Source organism: Nannobrachium achirus, assembly GCF_963921795.1.
Source record: "Nannobrachium achirus genome assembly, chromosome: 6".
Lineage (NCBI taxonomy): Eukaryota > Metazoa > Chordata > Actinopteri > Myctophiformes > Myctophidae > Nannobrachium > Nannobrachium achirus.
In genome coordinates, this window is record NC_137815.1 from 54,168,646 (window position 1) to 54,186,949 (window position 18,304).

Below are 18,304 nucleotides of genomic sequence, written 5' to 3' on the forward strand. Positions count from 1 at the left end.
AAACACTCCTTGGGCTAAAAACTGCCCCACAAAAGAATGGTTTAGTGATGACGTAGACAAGTGGCTATGGCCGCTTTTAGCCCAAGGAGTGCTTTTCGTGCAAAACAAATGCTTGCAATGGATTCAGAATCATGAAAAAACCCTAGTTTGACCCCTCACATGCTACTTAAAGCTGTTTTTCTTAATCCTGTATACTATAATGCATAGTAATTGAATGGGACCCCAACTTTCAGCAGCTGTCAAAGATTCCCCTGGGGAAACTGAATTTCAGTCTTTGTGAGATGTGTTACTACTAGACACCTTTACGAACACATTGGGGAAGATCAATGGTAAGGAATTTATTCCCAGATTTGACAGATTATTCTGATAATGTTCCCTGACTATAAAAATCACACTCGTGTGAACTGAGCGGTGGTGTGTGTGTGTGTGTGTGTGTGTGTGTGTGTGTGTGTGTGTGTGTGTGTGTGTGTGTGTGTGTGTGTGTGTGTGTGTGTGTGTGTGTGTGTGTGCAACAGCGCCCCTCCCTTAACATGTGTGGTCAGAAAAGGTTACTGCAGGCTACAGACAGACAGACACGGAGACACGGAGACAGACAGACAGACAGACCCACACACACGGCCACGTATAGGAGCGTTGTGACCACCGCTCAAAAAGAGATTCATACATTTTTAACTAAGAGACGGTTGTAATCATGACCATTAAACAATGCCGGATTTTATTTATTGTCATTTCCTAATTCATGTTAATGAAATCAAAATGATAACAAATGGGTCACAATATATGCATTTCACTATACCATGAGCATCAACACACTTGGGTTAAGTTATTGACTGTAACATTGGTGAATAAATTCACTGTGTGGAATGACTTGTATTTTCAAATTCCAGCATAAATCAAAGTACGGTAAATGCTGTATATGAGAGTAAAGTGACCATGAATCTATTTATTTTTTACAGTCGACTGGGCCAAAGGTCCTTTAACCCAGATTTGTATGCACGCAACGTTCACACTTTATTTCACATTTTCTCTAGCAGAGAATGCAACCCTGAACGCTCAGGTGCATTGAACCGTTTTAAGAAACGAATAGCTGATGAATGATTTATGAACGACTTAGGCCATCATTTAGGTAATTTGGATAATCTATATGTTAATTCTCTTCAGGGAATCTTGCATCGCAATTAAGTGCATAATTGCACACGTGGGTCATGTAAAGTCACCAGATTGAGCTCCTATCCCACTCTCAAGACAAGCAACGTACACACTTAAACACTTAGAAATTCACATTATGCTGCTGCTAATGTAGTGCCGCTCTCTCTAAACAGTCTACTCCATATCAACACTGAACACTTCGAGCATTCAGCTCACGGCCTTATCAGTGTCACATACAAGGACTGAGCAAGTAGCAGTTCAGTGTCATACGCTAGCATGTACACCGCACCTCGACTGGTGCAGATATCAAACCCATGACATCTGAATTACCAGCCTAGCTAGCTACAGATCCCACCTGCCTCCACAATAACACAGTGAAAAAAAGTTGTAATTAGTGTGGTTGCCTGAAGGGCGAAACACTATTGTTCTCGGTCCGAGTTTACGGAGTAACATTTGGCCAATGAGGAACCAGCATTCTTGTGACGTCACCTTTATGCAGCTTCCTCATTGGCTAAAAGCAGTTCTTGCTGCTTCCTCAGTGGCCAAATGTTACTCCATAAACTCCAGAGAGATTGGTCAAGCTTCACATGACATTTTGCCTATCCAAACTATAAATAGGCAACCACACATGCAATTTCCCAGAATTGTATCTTTCTAGTTAGTGTGGTTGCCTAGGGGCAACACATTATAGTTTCTAGAATCTAGACCATTCTGGGTAAACTCATAGCCAATCAGGAAGCAGCATTCGGTGACGTCATCCAAATGGGAAACTGCATAAAGGTGACGTCAAATGTTCTGGGTAAACTAGCCAATCAGGAAGCCAGCACTGGGCTTCCACCATTATAGAGGAAAGCCAGGTGAGTTCAATGGGAGAGTGGTGTGGGAGTGGTGCACTGGGCTTAAGGACTGACACAGAGATCTCCATATATGGCCATTCATTGTCTCCACAAGCCGAAGGCTGAGGGAGAGTATGTTTTCCCCTCCGTCCGTCCGTCCGTCCGTGCGTCCGTGCGTCCGTGCGTCCTCGCAGTTTGTGAACAGCTAATCTGTTTTCCCCTCCGTCCGTCCGTCCGTCCGTGCGTCCGTGCGTCCGTGCGTCCGTGCGTCCTCGCAGTTTGTGAACAGCTAATCTCAGTCACCGTTGGCCCGATCGCTGCCAAACTGAGCACACACACTCCCTGGATGCCAATCTAGAACCTCTGCCCCACATTTTTCAAATCAGCCTCATGGTGGCGCTATAACAGGCCGATTTGTGTGGCCTGGTTGTTACCAGCTAATCTCCGGCGCCGTTGGCCCGATCGCTGCCAAACTGAGCACACACACTCCCTGGATGCTAATTCAGAACCTCTGCCCCACATTTTTTAAATCAGCCTCATGGTGGCGCTATAACAGGCCGATTTGTGTGGCCTGGTGGAGACCTGTGCTCGGAAGAGCACTGCTTCTAGTTTATTAGTGAATTAATTTTCCCCATTGACTCGAATGGGGAAAATTCAAATGGTAAGACGTCACGGCAACCACACTTGCAATTTTAAATTGCATCTTTCTAGTTTATCCATTTGTTGTTATCAGAATGTGTAGTACATATATACAACCACAATCCTTAAGTTAAATGAGTTAAATGAACGCTGAAGATTATGATTATTCATTGTGGGACGTGTTGTGAGTGGCTTGCCTGTCAATTTAGAGAAGGCGCCTTCCCACAGGGCCCTGCCATTCTGTCAGTGCTGAGGTCCAGGTGCATTGCAGAGCCCTCCTGTCTGTCTGTCTGCCCGCCTGACCTGCACTGGCACCCGCCATATGTGCCCTGCTCCACACCTTCTGTCACCGTTGCCAGCGACGCTGCGTACGCTGGCGGTTCTAATCTTTTACACAGACTTCCTCTCTCCCTGTCACTTTCACTCCGCACCTCTCTCTATTTCACTTATTTCCTCCGCCACTCTCTGTCCTGCAGTCTCAAACATATCGTCACTGTCGGGCAGAAACCTCGTATCTCCAGGTTTCAAATGTGTACGTTTTCTTTCGCGAAGTAAAGCCCTGCTTCATCATACAAAAGCACAAAAGTATTGAAAACAGCAGATCTACAAGCACATAACGCCTCACACCACGAGGCGTTGTGTGCTTGTAGATCGGCTGTTTTCACTAGCTGAAATCATAAATACAAACAAACGGTTCTGGACATACAAGGTTTCCACCGGACAACGACGATATGCATATTACGTACAAAAGGAAATGGGAAACATGTTCTTCCCTAAACATTTGAAAAGCGGCAGTGGTAAATCTGTTCTTTCTTAAAGCAGATTCCTTCACATTTTCACAACTTGAAGGTTGTTGTTGGTGGTAGCGCTGGACTGAGGTCAACAATGTTGTCTCCGTTTTGGCTGGCTGGCTGTATCGACACATTCTGGCACATAGAGCAACACCTGGCTCTGCACCAGTGCTTTTTCAGGCCCAGCAGAGCAGCCCTGTCCCCCTCGGTGGCCTGCTTACAGTTCGCTTGGGCAATTTGGACCATAATTAAGTCATAAATCTTCCCCAGACCATATGATAGTGATGCGCCTAGCCGATTACGGCAAGACACACCCCCATCCCCCCATCCCCACAGAGTAATGTGATTCAGTCCTACAATCAGCCTCACTCTCTTGATAAGAAACCAATTCAGTCCCCTCATTCTTTTTTTCCTCTTCTCCTTCTTCGACCACAGCAATGGAAACGGAGTCCACCTGCTCACCTTGAGTTAATGGAACGCCCAATCACTTATGTCCTCTGGAATGTAACACACCGGCCCACTATGGAATGTAACACCCACTAGGGATGGGACGATATGAAAATTTCATATCACGATTATTGTGACAAAAGGAATCACGATTTACGATATTATCGCGATAATCAAAATCCATTAACCTGGGGCGGAACATTTGCCAAAAAATAGCAGATCTACAAGCTCACAACGTGTCGCAACTCAACGCGTTGTGAGCTTGTAGATCTGCTATTTTTGTGCAAAGACATTTGATAGAGTGAAAGAAAGACTGTATCAAGTATGTATATTACAAGTACCTTTTACCAATTATTGAAGGTTTAAGTTGTACCGGATATGCAGCTCGGCAAATAAAAGGTGAATTGATCCCAGTGCATGACGGAGGACGATATCACGATAAATCACGATATCACGAGTGTTTTTTATCACGATAAACAATAATATTGCTTATCGTCCCATCCCTAACACCCACACACACATAAACACACATAAACACACATAAACACAGAAGAAGGGTGCAGAGGTCTTGTTTAGTGCAGTGCTGGCTTCTCTTTCAGAATGCTAATAGTTTGCATTCAGGTATAGGAGGGAGATTTGCTCCTGAAACTGCAGACTTTTTTTCTATGCAGGTATAATGCCATCCAATCACACTATTACATTGCTATAATCCGGTCGGTAATAATCTTTGTGTCCAAGTTGAGGCCCTGCTCTACAGTACATGTGCCTGTATGAGGCACATGAGACAGTAATGGAATGATATAAATCATAAAATATGAGAGTGATGTGATGTGATGTGGAGTGAGTAATTTTAAGTGGTTTCTGTTCTGAACATAACTTGACAAGGGCCGTTGGTCACTGAAAAAACTCAGTGACCGCGCATGCTTGAGTGTGTGCGACTGTGCGTGTGTCTGTGTGTGAATCTTTCCATACAGTTGTGCCATTTCAAGTCTTCAGGCTTTACTGCTCTTTTCCTGCAAATGTCCTGCAAATGCATATTTTCCGAAGGTTTCTAGCCAAAAATAGCTGATCTACAAGCTCAATGTTTGGCAATCCACTGGAAATCTACTGTCTTGCCAATGGCAGGACGTGGGAAGTTTTGAAATGGCACATGTGTACACCTTACTGTCTGCTATGTGTGTCTCTGTCAAAACAGAATTTATGTTTGCCATATCAGTGTAAAGTAATCACACACTGCCAGACGGCTGTCAGAAAACTCTGATTAAACTTCACGGTGGGAACGGGGTTTTAGCAACCATTCTCTAACCTCAAACGACAAATAAATGTAGGCCAACTTAGAGAGAGGGGGGCAGGAATCCACCAGAGAATGCCCAGAGGAGATGTAGTGGTTAGGACCCCTGCCTCGGGAACCACATGCACTCCAATCCCACAAGAACCTCCCCTCCTGTGCCCCCACCCCCAAGACCCCCTCCCACACCCCCACCCCATACTCCAGTCTCGCTCTCAGCGGCCCTCTCCCGGCTCAATAAAGACAAAGAAGCCAATGAGAGGCTGGCCTTTAAATTATAAAGAAATAAATATATATGTAGCAGTTAAAAGCAATGACTGATTAACCCTCATTAATCATCGGAGGGCGGGAAAAAGGGATGGTCGAGGAAAGATAATGGCCGGCTTTGTGTCTTCATCTATTGTCCTTCCCAACCCTGTGTATCTGCTCGTATGCACGCTCTCAGCTCCCCAAAGAGAAGGCCTTAAGAGCACCAGGCCTCAATAAAACACTGTGTTTTTGTTCAATAAGGCCTTGTTAAGGCTGCTCCACTTCTACCCACCAGATAAATCACAGGCAACAATAGGAGTGAGGCAAACGTCTCTGTTATGGTACTGCCACTTTATTTATTTTCATTCAGAATTTAGGGCACCATACTTTTTTCCATTAAACTACTTGACTATATTTGCCCCATCATTGCAAATTGCATTGGAGTTCTGTGTCTGTTTTGTGTCATATAGATGTTTGTTATTTAGTCATTTTATTATATTCTGGTGCTTCTTTTTTTACTGTGGTCTAACCATTTCTGTATGCTGGAAGTTTACATGCAGTATTACCAGAGGGATCTACGAGAAGATTCCCCAAGGAAATCAGTCGGCGGTTCAGTGTCTTGCTCAAGGATGGTTATGCCTAATTTATACCCTGTCGTACAATGAGAATAGCAAATCAGGGGATCTCCATATATAGGCATTAGGCATAAAAGGGACATGGACAGCCATAAATGGAGCGTGACATGAGGTTTTGATACCAACTGCTCCATACGGTCGCAATAGCTCTGGTCCAGAGCGTCAGCGAGTTCTCACTAATGCTTTGACAAGCGGCTGACTCACAGAATTTCTCTGCCCTACGAGGGCTCAACTTTCAGTCAAAATAAACAAAACTACTTCGCTACTCACCTAGACTTTCAACAACGCAAAACTACGTTTGTTTAGGTGAGTAGCGGAGTAGTTTTGTTTATTTTGACTGAAGTTGAGCCCTCGTAGGGCAGAGAAATTCCTGGTCCTGTCTGTGAGTCACCCGCCTGTCAGATCGTTAGTGAGAACTCGCTGACGCTCTGGTATTTTTTAAGTCCGCCGACCGGGGAGAAACGCTCTTATAAGACTATAAATATAATTTATATATTATATATTTATGTGGCATAGTAATTCAAAAGCAGCTAAAAGCAAACTACAACTAATCTAATTGACTAATATTAACCAGTAATATGTTACTGGTTTCTATTCGTAGGATTGTTTTTGAACATGAACATGACCATGCCTCAGTTGGTGGCGTGTCTGCTCGCTTCCATCTCCAACTCTCTCTCTCTCTCTCTCTCTCTCTCTCTCTCTCTCTCTCTCTCTCTCTCTCTCTCTCTCTCTCTCTCTCTCTCTCTCTCTCTCTCTCTCTCTCTCTCTCTCTCTCTCGCCTGTCAGATTCGTTCAAGTCATCCTAACACCTCTCACACGGACACCCTATGGCGTCTCCCCTCAGCCCCCTGACAAAAATGTGTCACACTTTCTATCTCTTGTCTCACTCCTTTGCCCTCCTTTATTTCCCTTGTCACTAATTCTCCCTCTCCGTCTCTCCAAATGCACCCACGCCAACTCCCCTAACCCCCCCCCCCCAAAAAAAAAGAAAAACAGCCTCCTATAGTCGCACAGAACTAGCAGCACATTTGGAGAGCAAAGCAAAGCAAAGCCACAGATTAGAAGAAGATGGCTTTATGTGGGCTGGTTATTGTATTTTACAAAAGCTTCATAGGCACATTTCAACACCGCAACATTCCTCATAAAGTGTTTAGAGGCATTAGTCAGAACCTTATACAGACGACATTGGGTTCCAATCTGCTTTGTGTGCCCGTACTGTCAAGGCACGTGCACACATAGACATCAAAGGGGGCTTGAGCCCCTGCCCTTTTATCTGTCTGTAAAAAGTGCCCTCTCCAGACCATAAATGCTGTTTTTACTGTGGTGAAAGAAATAAAAATTCTCTCTTTCCATGCCATACCTGAAGGCAGCATTCAAGAGAATTGCCTTGTCCAAACTCTCCTGAACTTCAATGCATAAATAATTGTCCTCTCTGTGTATAAATCCATGCCGTTACACCACATCTCTGGTATTCACTTGCTTATGCTTAGTTCAGTGTGGTATCAAGCACCGAAAACAGGTCTGCTATTTTCGATATTTCCAACAAAAGGCCCTTTTAGAAATGTCAGCCCCTGCCTCTCTAACATTCTCTGCACGTCCCTGCGTACTGTATGTAATCAAGCAGCGTGTCCCCCTTTGTCACAGAGGAAGTGTGTCCCGGCCACCTACAGAGTGTGAGGATAAGCCCTGTGTGTAATAGACTGTGGTGGTTGCTTGATTGGGTATGAAGAAGGAAGATATAGTTTTAGCCACGTCTTGCACACTGTGCTCATCAACCTACCGCCCCCCCACCCCACCTTCTACTATCTGCCAACAAGTGCCGGCTTATAGGACGGCAGCCATTCACATGAGAGGAACACTTTCACGCCAGTCACTTCCAATTTACTTACTGTATTTATTTGTTGCTTTCATGGATTACTCGAACCACCCCCGCGCGCTCCCACACACCACAAATCATCACCTCTAACACACACACACACACACACACACACACACACACACACACACACACACACACACACACACACACACACACACACACACACACACACACACACACACACACACACACACACACACACACACACACACACACACACACACACACAAACGTGCATACAGTACATGCACAATTTTGTTACTGCCGGGCAGAATCCTTGTATCTCCAAGTTTCAAATTTGTATGTTTTTTTTTCTTTTATCGTAAAGTAAAGCCCTGCTTCACCACACAAGACTGTCGCACAAAACTAGTGAAAATAGCAGATTTACAAATATACAACGCTTTTTACCGCAATGCGTTGTGTGCCTGTAGATGACCTATTTTCACTAGTTTCAATCATTTTAATAATGATAAATAGGGTTTTGGACATACAAGGTTTCCACCCGACAACGACCACTTGCTCAAGACGCGAGTGCTCTCTTTCACTTCTTCCTCGTCTCCGTCTCTCGCTTGCATCCTCAGCACGAGGGAGGAGGAGCAACATAGGGTGCCTGGCGTAATTAGGGGTGACATGATGTTTATGTAACCTCCAATCTTCACCAACCCAGACGCAATTACGGGCTCCCGGTTCCCCGTGACCCCCACTCCAGGTTCACGGGGCCTTTGCGGCACTTGTTGAACTGCAGCTCACTCTGTCCCAGCACGAAGGGGGCCTGGGTGTGTGGTGGTGGTGGTGGTGGTGCGGGTGGTGGGGGTGATGCTGGGTAGGGGGTGAGTGCGGGCAGGGGCGTCACAAGGGGGTGAAAAGTGGGACTGAGTTACTAGGGCCCAAGGTGGAGGGGCCTTAATTATTTTATACTTTAGCTATTGAAAAATAGCAGATCTACAAGCTCTTGTAGATCTGCTATTTTTGAAGTTGTGAAAATGTGTGCAAATCTTTGAATATTGTGTATTTTTTAAGTGAACATTTGTAACTCAAATTTTGCTTCTGGGGGGTCCCTGGAACTAAATATTTTGAGATGGGGGTCCGTGGCCAAATATATATAATTTTGGGGGTCCTTCACATGAAAAAGTTTGAGCACTACTGACATAGAAACATAGGTTTAAAAAAAAAAAAAGATATTCAAAGACACACATTTTCATGATTTTTCAAAAAATAGCAGATCTGTGAACTTGTATATCTGCTATTCTTCAATAGTTAAAGCACAAAATAATGCGTTCACAGTCTAAATGGGTTAAACCCCCTCCCCCTATGAAGAATATTCATGGGGGGCCCGCAGTGAATCCTTGTACCCACCCAGGGCCCAGAATTCGGTGTGACACCCCTTAGTGCAGGGGGGGGGGGGGGGGGGGGGGGCAGGGGTTGGTTTGGGGTTGGTGGTGGCAGCAGGAGCCAGAGTTCAGTCCTTTTCACAGCTCCCTCTGATGGGAGACCCTCGCGGCCTAATCTGAAGTGACGGGCACTTCTGTGGGAGAGGGTGCAGAGCCCCCCAATTTCCGCCAGAACTCTGCGGCGGGGGGGGGGTGAATGGGGAGGGGAAGGCATGGGGCGAGAGCGGGCCGAGGGGTGACAGACTTATTGTGGCCCAGTGAGAAGAGAGTGTAGCCGGGGAAGGCCTCATTACAACGCTTTACTGCTCTCACAGCCCCTCATTAACCCACCACACCGGTGACTCAAATCACAACAGACAATAAAAAGGGGGTCGGCTCTCTGAATGAGCGGGGGGCCCCCCGTTTTAGTGTGACTTCGAGCGTTTTCTGCATTGTTAACTGAGCGCTGTACGCCGCTTTTTTTTACACAAACAGGTCTTCGTAAAATGTCCCAACAAGTGTGCAACAAAAGGGCCGCATTTCACAGTTTCCTTCTCTGTTGAGAAGTATGTCTGTCCAGCGTGAACACTTATGTCCACCCCTTTCCCTCTTATCTCTGGTGCGTCTGAACTGGGGGAGCAACAGTTAAACAAACTAATCGATTTAGACCAGAGGTCTTCAACGTTTTCAGGCCAAGGACCCCTTAGTTGAGAGAGAGAGATGAAGCAGGGACCCCCACAAACGTTTCATAGATTCCATATAGTTTCATTGTTTGACAGCACAATCATCAGTGTATTTTTAACATCAGTGTATATTTAACCACTTGAGCCGTCATTACCTAATAAACTTGACCTTTCACTCTGTACTTAGTCTGCTCTTTTTCCCCTCTACACCAAACCTCTTTGCCGAAAATAGCCGATCTACAAAGTTGTAGATCTGCTATTTTCGGCTATGGTTATTAGAATGGACGCTAGGATTCAAGTGTTTAAGGAGAAAAAAAGACACACACACACACAGATTTGGAGGACTCCCTGTAGTAACTCTGAGGACCCCCTAGGGGTCCTGGACCCCCGTTTGAAGACCCTTGATTTAGACTATATCAAATGTTTCCCATCAACGTAAAATAATTGATTATCCCAAAATAGTGAAAATAGACAATAAAACAACCTTGCGATGCACACTATGGTACGAGCAAGTATAAAATACAGCTTTAGTGACTAATCAATTTAGTTCATTATTTAAAAAAATCTGCACGATTTCTTTCCACGTTGATGTTAGTGTGTATGTGTGCGCTACCGAATAATTTTCTAGGAAGATAATCGACAGATGCAGCCATAATCTGAGCAAGGCTTTCCCGTCAGAAAGTAATGAGAGCAGGAGTCTATGCCACCAAACTAGACGAACAACACAAATCAATATGTCCGCTTCAATAAAGAGCACAGTAACACTACACAGTTCCTCTGGGGAGGGAGAAGGCTGCTGCCGCTATACAGGAGGGACTACTGGTGATGAGAGATGACAACCACTGACGCATGCTACCACTGGGACACAAAGCCAGGCTGAAGATACACATCCTCGCCCAGAACCCCCTGCCTGCCCCACTACTAACCCCTCCTATTATTATATCCCCCTCATCAGTGCTCGGGGGGAGCACAGCTTGGCACGCCAAATGATGCATTTCATAGAGACAATTAAAGAGCAAAATCAATGCCGCGGCCTCCGCGAAATAATTAGAGTCGCGGTCAACTTCCACCGCAATCACACAGTGGAAAGTGCTTCTATCGTTGTAGGGGGGAGAGAGAGAGACAGAGAGACATACAGACATAGACAGAGAGAGACAGAGAGACAGACAGACATAGACAGAGAGAGACAGAGAGATCGGGAGGGAAGATTTCTGGAACATTTCTGGAAGATCCTAAAGATTAAAACTCTGGGCCAATCACCGAGAGCGGTCTGTTTTTCATTACAAGTCATAATATACTGGAAGAGATACTGGACCCTGGCTAATCTTTGAATTAGCCTTTGAGTGTACAAAGTAGCTCATACAAGATATGGTGTATACATATATCACAATGAATTTGGAACTTATTTCCTGGGGATTTACAAGCTTAAATGTAACACTAGACCAGACCCAAGTACAGTAGGTGGATGAGGACAGAGCGTGGACATACTGAGTACTAGTAATCACCAGGGGCGTAACAAGGGGGGGGGAAGTGAGACTGAGTTACTACGGCCCAAGGCGGAGGGGCCTTAATTATTTTATACTTTAGCTATTGAAAAATAGCAGATATACAAGCTCACAGCGCTGCGAGCTTGTAGATCAGCTATTTTTTAAAAGTCGTGAAAATGTGTGCAAATCTTTGAATATATGTATTTTTTAAGCTAACATGTGTACATTTTGCTTCTGGGGGTCCCTGGAACTAAATATTTTGATATGGGGGTCTGTGGCCAAATACATATCATTTGGGCGTCCTTGACAGACTTGCACAAATGTTCAAGATCTTTCAAAAATAGCAGATCTACAAACACGGCACCGAGTGTCGCGCTGTGAGCTTTTCAATAGTTAAAGCACAAAGTAATGCGTTCCCAGTCTAAATGGGTTAAACCCCCTTCCCCTATGAAGAACATTCATGGGGGGCCCGCAGTGAATCCTTGCACCCAGGGCCGAGAATTTGGTGCAACACCCCTGGTAATCACTAAACAGTGGATGGAGAGCAAACATCACCACGGTCTGAGAGAGACGGTGGTGAGGTCACATTCTGAGGACCAGCGGGCCATCACATCTTGTCCCTGACATCATCAACAAGTGCTCCCATGCCCCTGTTTGAGGCCTCAGGCTTGTACATGCATCACTGCAATGGACAGAACAGAGGAGAGCAGGGGCGTCAATTAGGTATGGCAGGGGTATGCAGCTTCCATACCCTGGGTCCAGGGGAGGGAAGATAAAAGTTAGTTCTAAATATTATGAATCCATGGATGTCTGTTTGTTTATCTGTGCTGGTTATTAGGTTGGTAAATTACAGTAAAATAACTACAAATGCAAAATTTAACAAAACTAGCCCTTACCCGTTCAAAGATATGAGCTCCGAAATGATGTGCAGTGTGTGGATTATGGGATGTGCACTGTGCACACAGTATATGAGGGATGGAAAGTAACTTTAACTGGTGCTTGCATGCTAATATGTAGGAGCATCAATGTAAGAAATACCCGTTCCATTTAACGGCTACAGAGATACTGTGTACCGATCTGCATGATTTTGGACAACATCTGTAGGGCCAGAACCACCCCCCCCCCCCCGCCCGCCCGCCCGCCCGCCTGCCCGCCTGCACACACACACACTCCCCCCCCCCCCCCCCCCCCCCCCGTGTGTGTGTGTGTGTGTGTGTGTGTGTGTGTGGGTTTGTGTGTGATTGTGCATGGCCTGAACAACAGCGCCCCTCCCTTAACATGTGTGGTCACAAAAGGTACTGTAGGCTAAATAGATATAGATACACCATAAAAATGCAATTATACAGCATACGATTTGTGAAAGTGACAAACGGGCTTCACAGTTATGTCAGGTGTGTTCATATGCTGATGGTGATGCGATTTCAGATCAATTGCTCCAGCCACTGAGGAGAAACGCGGTTTCAGACAGACACTCAGACAGACAGACAGACAGACATTCGGAAAATTATATGTTAGATGGTCACTTTAGCAAGGTATTATAATTAAATTCTGCACATTGATATGCTCCCCTTCTTGACAAAATGGTATATTCCCAGGTTCCGCAGGTCAGCTGCACTGGTATTCCCAGGTTCCGCAGGACAGCTGCACAGGTGCAATTCATTATTGTTAATTGTGGCACGTTTACTAACATGCCAGGTTTAGCTGCACTTGAACAACCGTTCCAGGCTGCCATATCCAGCACAAGAAACCGTAGAAACGGGGGGAAAAATAGAATGTACTTCTTGAAATAAATGTATCATGCCTGTTGCTAAGGTATGGCAACATGACTGGTGTCGCGCGTGCAAGACACCAGTCATGTTGCCATACCTTAGCCTTTTCTGAACTGACTGCACTGGAGGAGAGGAGAAGAAAGAAGAACAGGACAGAACAGAACAGAACAGATGAGCCTTGATTTATGCCTTGATTATCAATTTGTGCCTTGATTATCACAATGGTGATATGGTGTCTTGTCTTTACATGTCTTAAACCAGTAAGACTCCCTGATCGGGAGATAAGCGACCGTCACGACGCATACACAAACTTTAGAAGGCAGTCGTAGCCAATCAGGGGGGAATATGGGAAATGGGACAGATCCATGTTGATGACATGACTCTAGACATACTGTGTACCGCTTTGCGTGATTTTAGGCCAAAATCTGTAGAAGCAGTGTCCAAAAATAAATATTCTGTGGGATGAGTACATTATTATTGTTCTCCATATCAAACGAAATCAGGGGGGATATATTTTATTTTATTTATTTAATCATGCTGGTTCCATCAGCAGATGTTTCGCTTCCTGTCTTTTGAGAACAGTAGAGCCACAGCTGACGTCGGGATGGAAAGCAAACCCACAGGAGCATGGATGGATAAAAAAATAAAAAGTAAATGTACAGAACACTGACTGCTGTTAGACATTTAACTAAAACCAGGAGGAGAGTGTACTCCTATTTTAATCCCCTACACCAGTTGCCTGTCTGTTCCAGGATTGATATTAAGATTTCACTTGTTTTATGGCACGTCATGGCCAGGCCCCTAATTATATTTTGTGAGTTATGAACCCCTTATCAGCCTGTGCGCAGCCTGAGGAGATACATCTTCTTCGTCTCCTTTCCTTTCTTTTTGTTTAATCAACAGGCCTTTCCATAATTAAAAAACGTAAAATTCTATTGTTTGATTATCTTAATGTTTTACTTCTCACTGCAATTTATATTTCATGCATGTAATTCTGAAGAGAGGAAACAGGGTAAGCCACGTACACGGACACAGAGGCCCCTTTTCCACCTGGGTTGAACCCAGTGGTGTGATATGGATTTTAGAAGTGGTGCCCCTCTAAATTTGTGACGTGATGATTCATGTGTGTGCATGTGAGGCGCGCGTGCGTGCAGCTAAATAAGTCTGGGCTCGCCGAGCCCAACCGAGCCCACGCCATCTCACCCCTGGTTGAACCAGTTCAGAACTCTAAAACAGTGGTTCCCAAAGTGGATTTCAGGGACTCTCTAGTTTCCTTTATGGGGTTCTAAATTGACCCTTACAAGTCTGTAACTCTGAAAAGTGTTCACTGTCCGAGTTAAGGGGAGACCTTGAATTTTGAAAGTTTGAGAACCACTGCTCTAAGAGTTGGTTCGGAACTGGAACCAAAAAATGGCCACTGGTTCCATGAAAGCACCAAGAATTTAGGACAGAACCAGTTCTAAAACCAAAGTTCTTTTGGTGGAAAAGGGGCTAGAGAGAGACAAGGCGTGTCTTACAGTACTCACCGGCCTGGTTGGTGGTGATGTTGACGGAGGAGTACTGGGGCGAGTAGGGGCTCTGGTCAGACACTCCGTTGACGGCCTGCACCTCGAAGGTGTACTGCGTGTGGGCCAGCAGGTCGCTGATGTAGACGCGCGGCTCCGTCAGGCCCAGCTGCCGGGGCACGAACTGCACGTTGTCGCCGCAGCGCGTGCAGCCGCCGCGGCCCCCCACGCAGCTCTTGCAGATGATGTTGAAGACCACGTCCTCACGGCCACCCGAGTCCCGCGGAGGCATCCACTCCAGCATCAGCGAGGTCTCGTTCACGCTGGAGATGACGTTCTGCGGGGCCGACGGCACCGCTGCGGAGCCAGACCATGGTGTCGGTTAAAGCACTGGTTCCCAAACACGGGGCCGGGAACCATTTGTTGGTCACGGACACGTTTTTTATGGGTTTCCTACATTTTGTTATCAAATGTTATTATTTCAAAAAACATTCCAAAAAAAGGTAACATTTTCATGAATTAAAAAAACGAATTCAATGATTTCTTTTCCCCCAGTAATTTCATGAAGAAATAAAAGGAAAATCAAAGACATTCTGTGAATTAGAAAATAAATGTTAAAGAAGCAGTGAAAATAGCCGTTGTGAGCTTGTGGATTTTCACTAGTTTGGGTCCCGGGCAGACGTCTAATTTCTCTTTTGGGCCTTGAGCTAAAACATTTGGGAACCACTTGGCACTGGGTTAAAGGCCCTCCACATCGGAGTGCTGTGCATGCAACCTAATTTTGGTTTAAACACTTAAACCCTATTATAGGCTATATAGTTGACCGAGGTCCCCCAGTGGTAGCCTCCTTTTTCCCTCTACACCAAATCTCTACACCGTGAATATCTCATCTACAAGCTCACAACTGTGTTGTGATGTGTTGTGATGCGTTGAGAACATGTAGATCCGCTGTAGATCACCAATGTCACCGCACGTTAGCCTATTATGACACGCCCAGGAAAGGGGATGCTAGGGTTAAAAAAAAATCCCAAACTAATTTTACTAAAGTATATGAGTATAGCAACTCTCGATCAACTGATTGGTTGGTTGGTGAATAAATTGATCGATAGACACTGTAGATCAGGGGTTTTCAAAATGGGTGACGGCCTGACGGGGCACCCTGGGGTGCCGTGATGCCAGTCCAGGGGCGCCGCGAGAGAATTTGATAATATTTGGAATTCATCTCACTACATCGCTTCACTATGCTTAGTAAAATAGACCTGATTTGAACTGTACTTGATGAGTTCTTTTTCCGTCTACGACAACTCTCTTCACCAAAAATAGCAGATCTACAAGCTCACAACGCACCACATTGTGACGTGTTGTGAGCTTGTAGAACGGCTATTTTTGGTGAACCTTCCCCCCAGAATAGGCATGCTGGGGTTCAAGTGGTTGAACGTCAAGTATAATGTTATTTTCAGTCGGTTCTGGTGGAAACTGACATTTCTCCAATAGGATGTAATGATTCTAAAAATGAACAGTGTAATTCAGGGGTGCCGTGGATGAAAAAGTTATTTACGGGGGTGCAGTCAAAAAAGTTTGAAAACCCCTGCTGTAGGTGTCAGGTCAGAAGCTGCACGTGTAAACAATTTCATGTGATATGAGACACTATGTTTCTTTTCCAGCTGCACTAAAGAGCACATAAAAAAAGCAAGGTGGTGAACTACGGCTGTCAGTCCTTGAACAGACTCTGATGACTTCCAGGGCTCTCCACGCAGGGTAAAAAGCACTGCATGATGGCATTGTTCTAATTTTGTGACGAGGGGGCGAAGGGGGGGGTTTTGTGTGTCCTTGACATTGTGAAGGGCATAATTACCAGGCGCTACTGCTGAGCTGCTCAAATAACCCCCGGCACCGGAGGGGAGAAAATCCACAAGCCCGCTAACATCACTCCAGCCCTTCTTTGAGGTCTATGCCTGGTATGTTCCAAACCGGCGCTCTTCTTTCCCCGGGGGGAAACCCATTTATGCGGACTCAATCTCACCGACGCATGGTGTCCACTTTGACATGTGTGTTTTCTTTACGTTCTATTCCTGACAGTTTTCTCATGGAACGTCCTATAGGGTTACGGCGGCGGGGAGAGATCGAGAGACAGCGGCTGGCTTCTCCCGTGGAGACGGCGAGACGTTACAACCCCGAGGAGCCGGTGGAGAGATTCCAAAACGCGGGGAATTTTGTGGCGTTTGATTGACGGTCCGAGCAAACAAACAATGAGGAGTGTTTATCTTTTTACAGGCATGTGTGTCTAATTACGGAGCACGCCCCTCTCCGAGCCAAACGAGGTAAACAAGAGAAACCCGCCTCCCGCCCACAAACCTCCTCCTATACAACCTGAATTGATCGCTTCTTATTTAACGTTGCGCCGTTAATTGGCCACCATTTACAGGACCTGGAAAGGAAGCCTCCGTGGAGTGGCATCCTTTCTCTCTCTCTCTCTCCCCGTTTCACTCGTCCTTTTCCCCCCTCTTGCTTTTTCTTCTACCCTACACCCGTCTTTCTCTGAAGCCCCTACACCCAAACATACCACCTCCTTGGCATCTTCCTCCTGCGAGGGGCAGGGTGGTTGGGGTTGGGAGAGTGTTTTTTGCAGGTCTTTCAGTCCGAGCGTATCAAAAAAGCAACTGGGTTAAGGCAGCGGAAGCTTGTGATTGGGTGCGCGGAGGTGCCGAAAGTCGGGGGGACGGAGATACACCTAAACCTAACTTTAACCTCAGTAAAACTAACGCTGGTGAATGCTAACCTGGTGAAATGCTAACCTGCCGACGCTGGTGAATGCTAACCTGGTGAATGTTAAACTGGTCGGACCAACGGTGCTTAACCCAGTTGTTTTTTTGATACACTCGGACTGAGAAGACCTGCAAAAAAACACTCTCCCGGTTGGGGTTGGTGGGTACTATCCCCCAACCCCACCCGGCTCCCTCCATTAGCTGGCGCTGGTGCACGGTTGGTTCTGATGGAGCCCGTTTTCCCTGCTTTAATCAGGGCCGGGCCCCGCTGCGTCTTAATACGGCTGACGTGCCGGTGCTGCTTTCTCATTCACAACAGCTGCTCCACTCCCAGAGCCAGGCTTATGCAAATCCACCTCTTTGTTGGAGACCATCAAGTCCCCCCCCCCCCCTCCTCCCTTTCTCCTCCTTATCCAACTCTCTCTCCCTTCTACGCTCTCTCTCCCTTTTCAACAGGCATAGAGAAAGAGAGGGGGGGCGACAGAGAGAGATGAGCGATCAGAAAGGAGAGAAAAGGGGACGGTGAAGGGGGAAGAGAGAGAGAGAGAGAGAGAGAGAGAGAGGGAGGCAAGAGGGGGGAGAGGGGGGTTGGAAAAGATAACTTGAAGATAAGACACGGTTCTATTGTGAAAATAGCAGATCTACATGCTCACAACGCCTCGCAACGCTTATACCCTCTCTATACACTTAAACTTTATGTTGGTTTGTTTACTTTTGAGTGAGAAAACAGTGTTTCACATTAAGCTAATCATCTGGGGACCCCCACACATATTTTGGGGACCCCCCTGGGGGTCCCGACCCACAGGTTGAGA

At 45.9% G+C, this 18,304-nt stretch overlaps 1 protein-coding gene across 2 annotated transcripts in view; it reads right to left on the reverse strand.

Annotated features, from left to right (window-relative positions):
* Positions 1-18,304, reverse strand: part of ephb2b (eph receptor B2b) — a gene marked incomplete at both ends in the record, with an annotated part of 219,640 nt that overhangs the window by 40,427 nt on the left and 160,909 nt on the right. For both annotated transcript variants that reach the window (XM_080728979.1, XM_080728978.1), the window contains one exon: positions 14,749-15,084. In XM_080728979.1, coding sequence (XP_080585105.1) covers positions 14,749-15,084 — 336 coding nt within the window. The remainder of the gene's footprint in view (positions 1-14,748; positions 15,085-18,304) is intronic.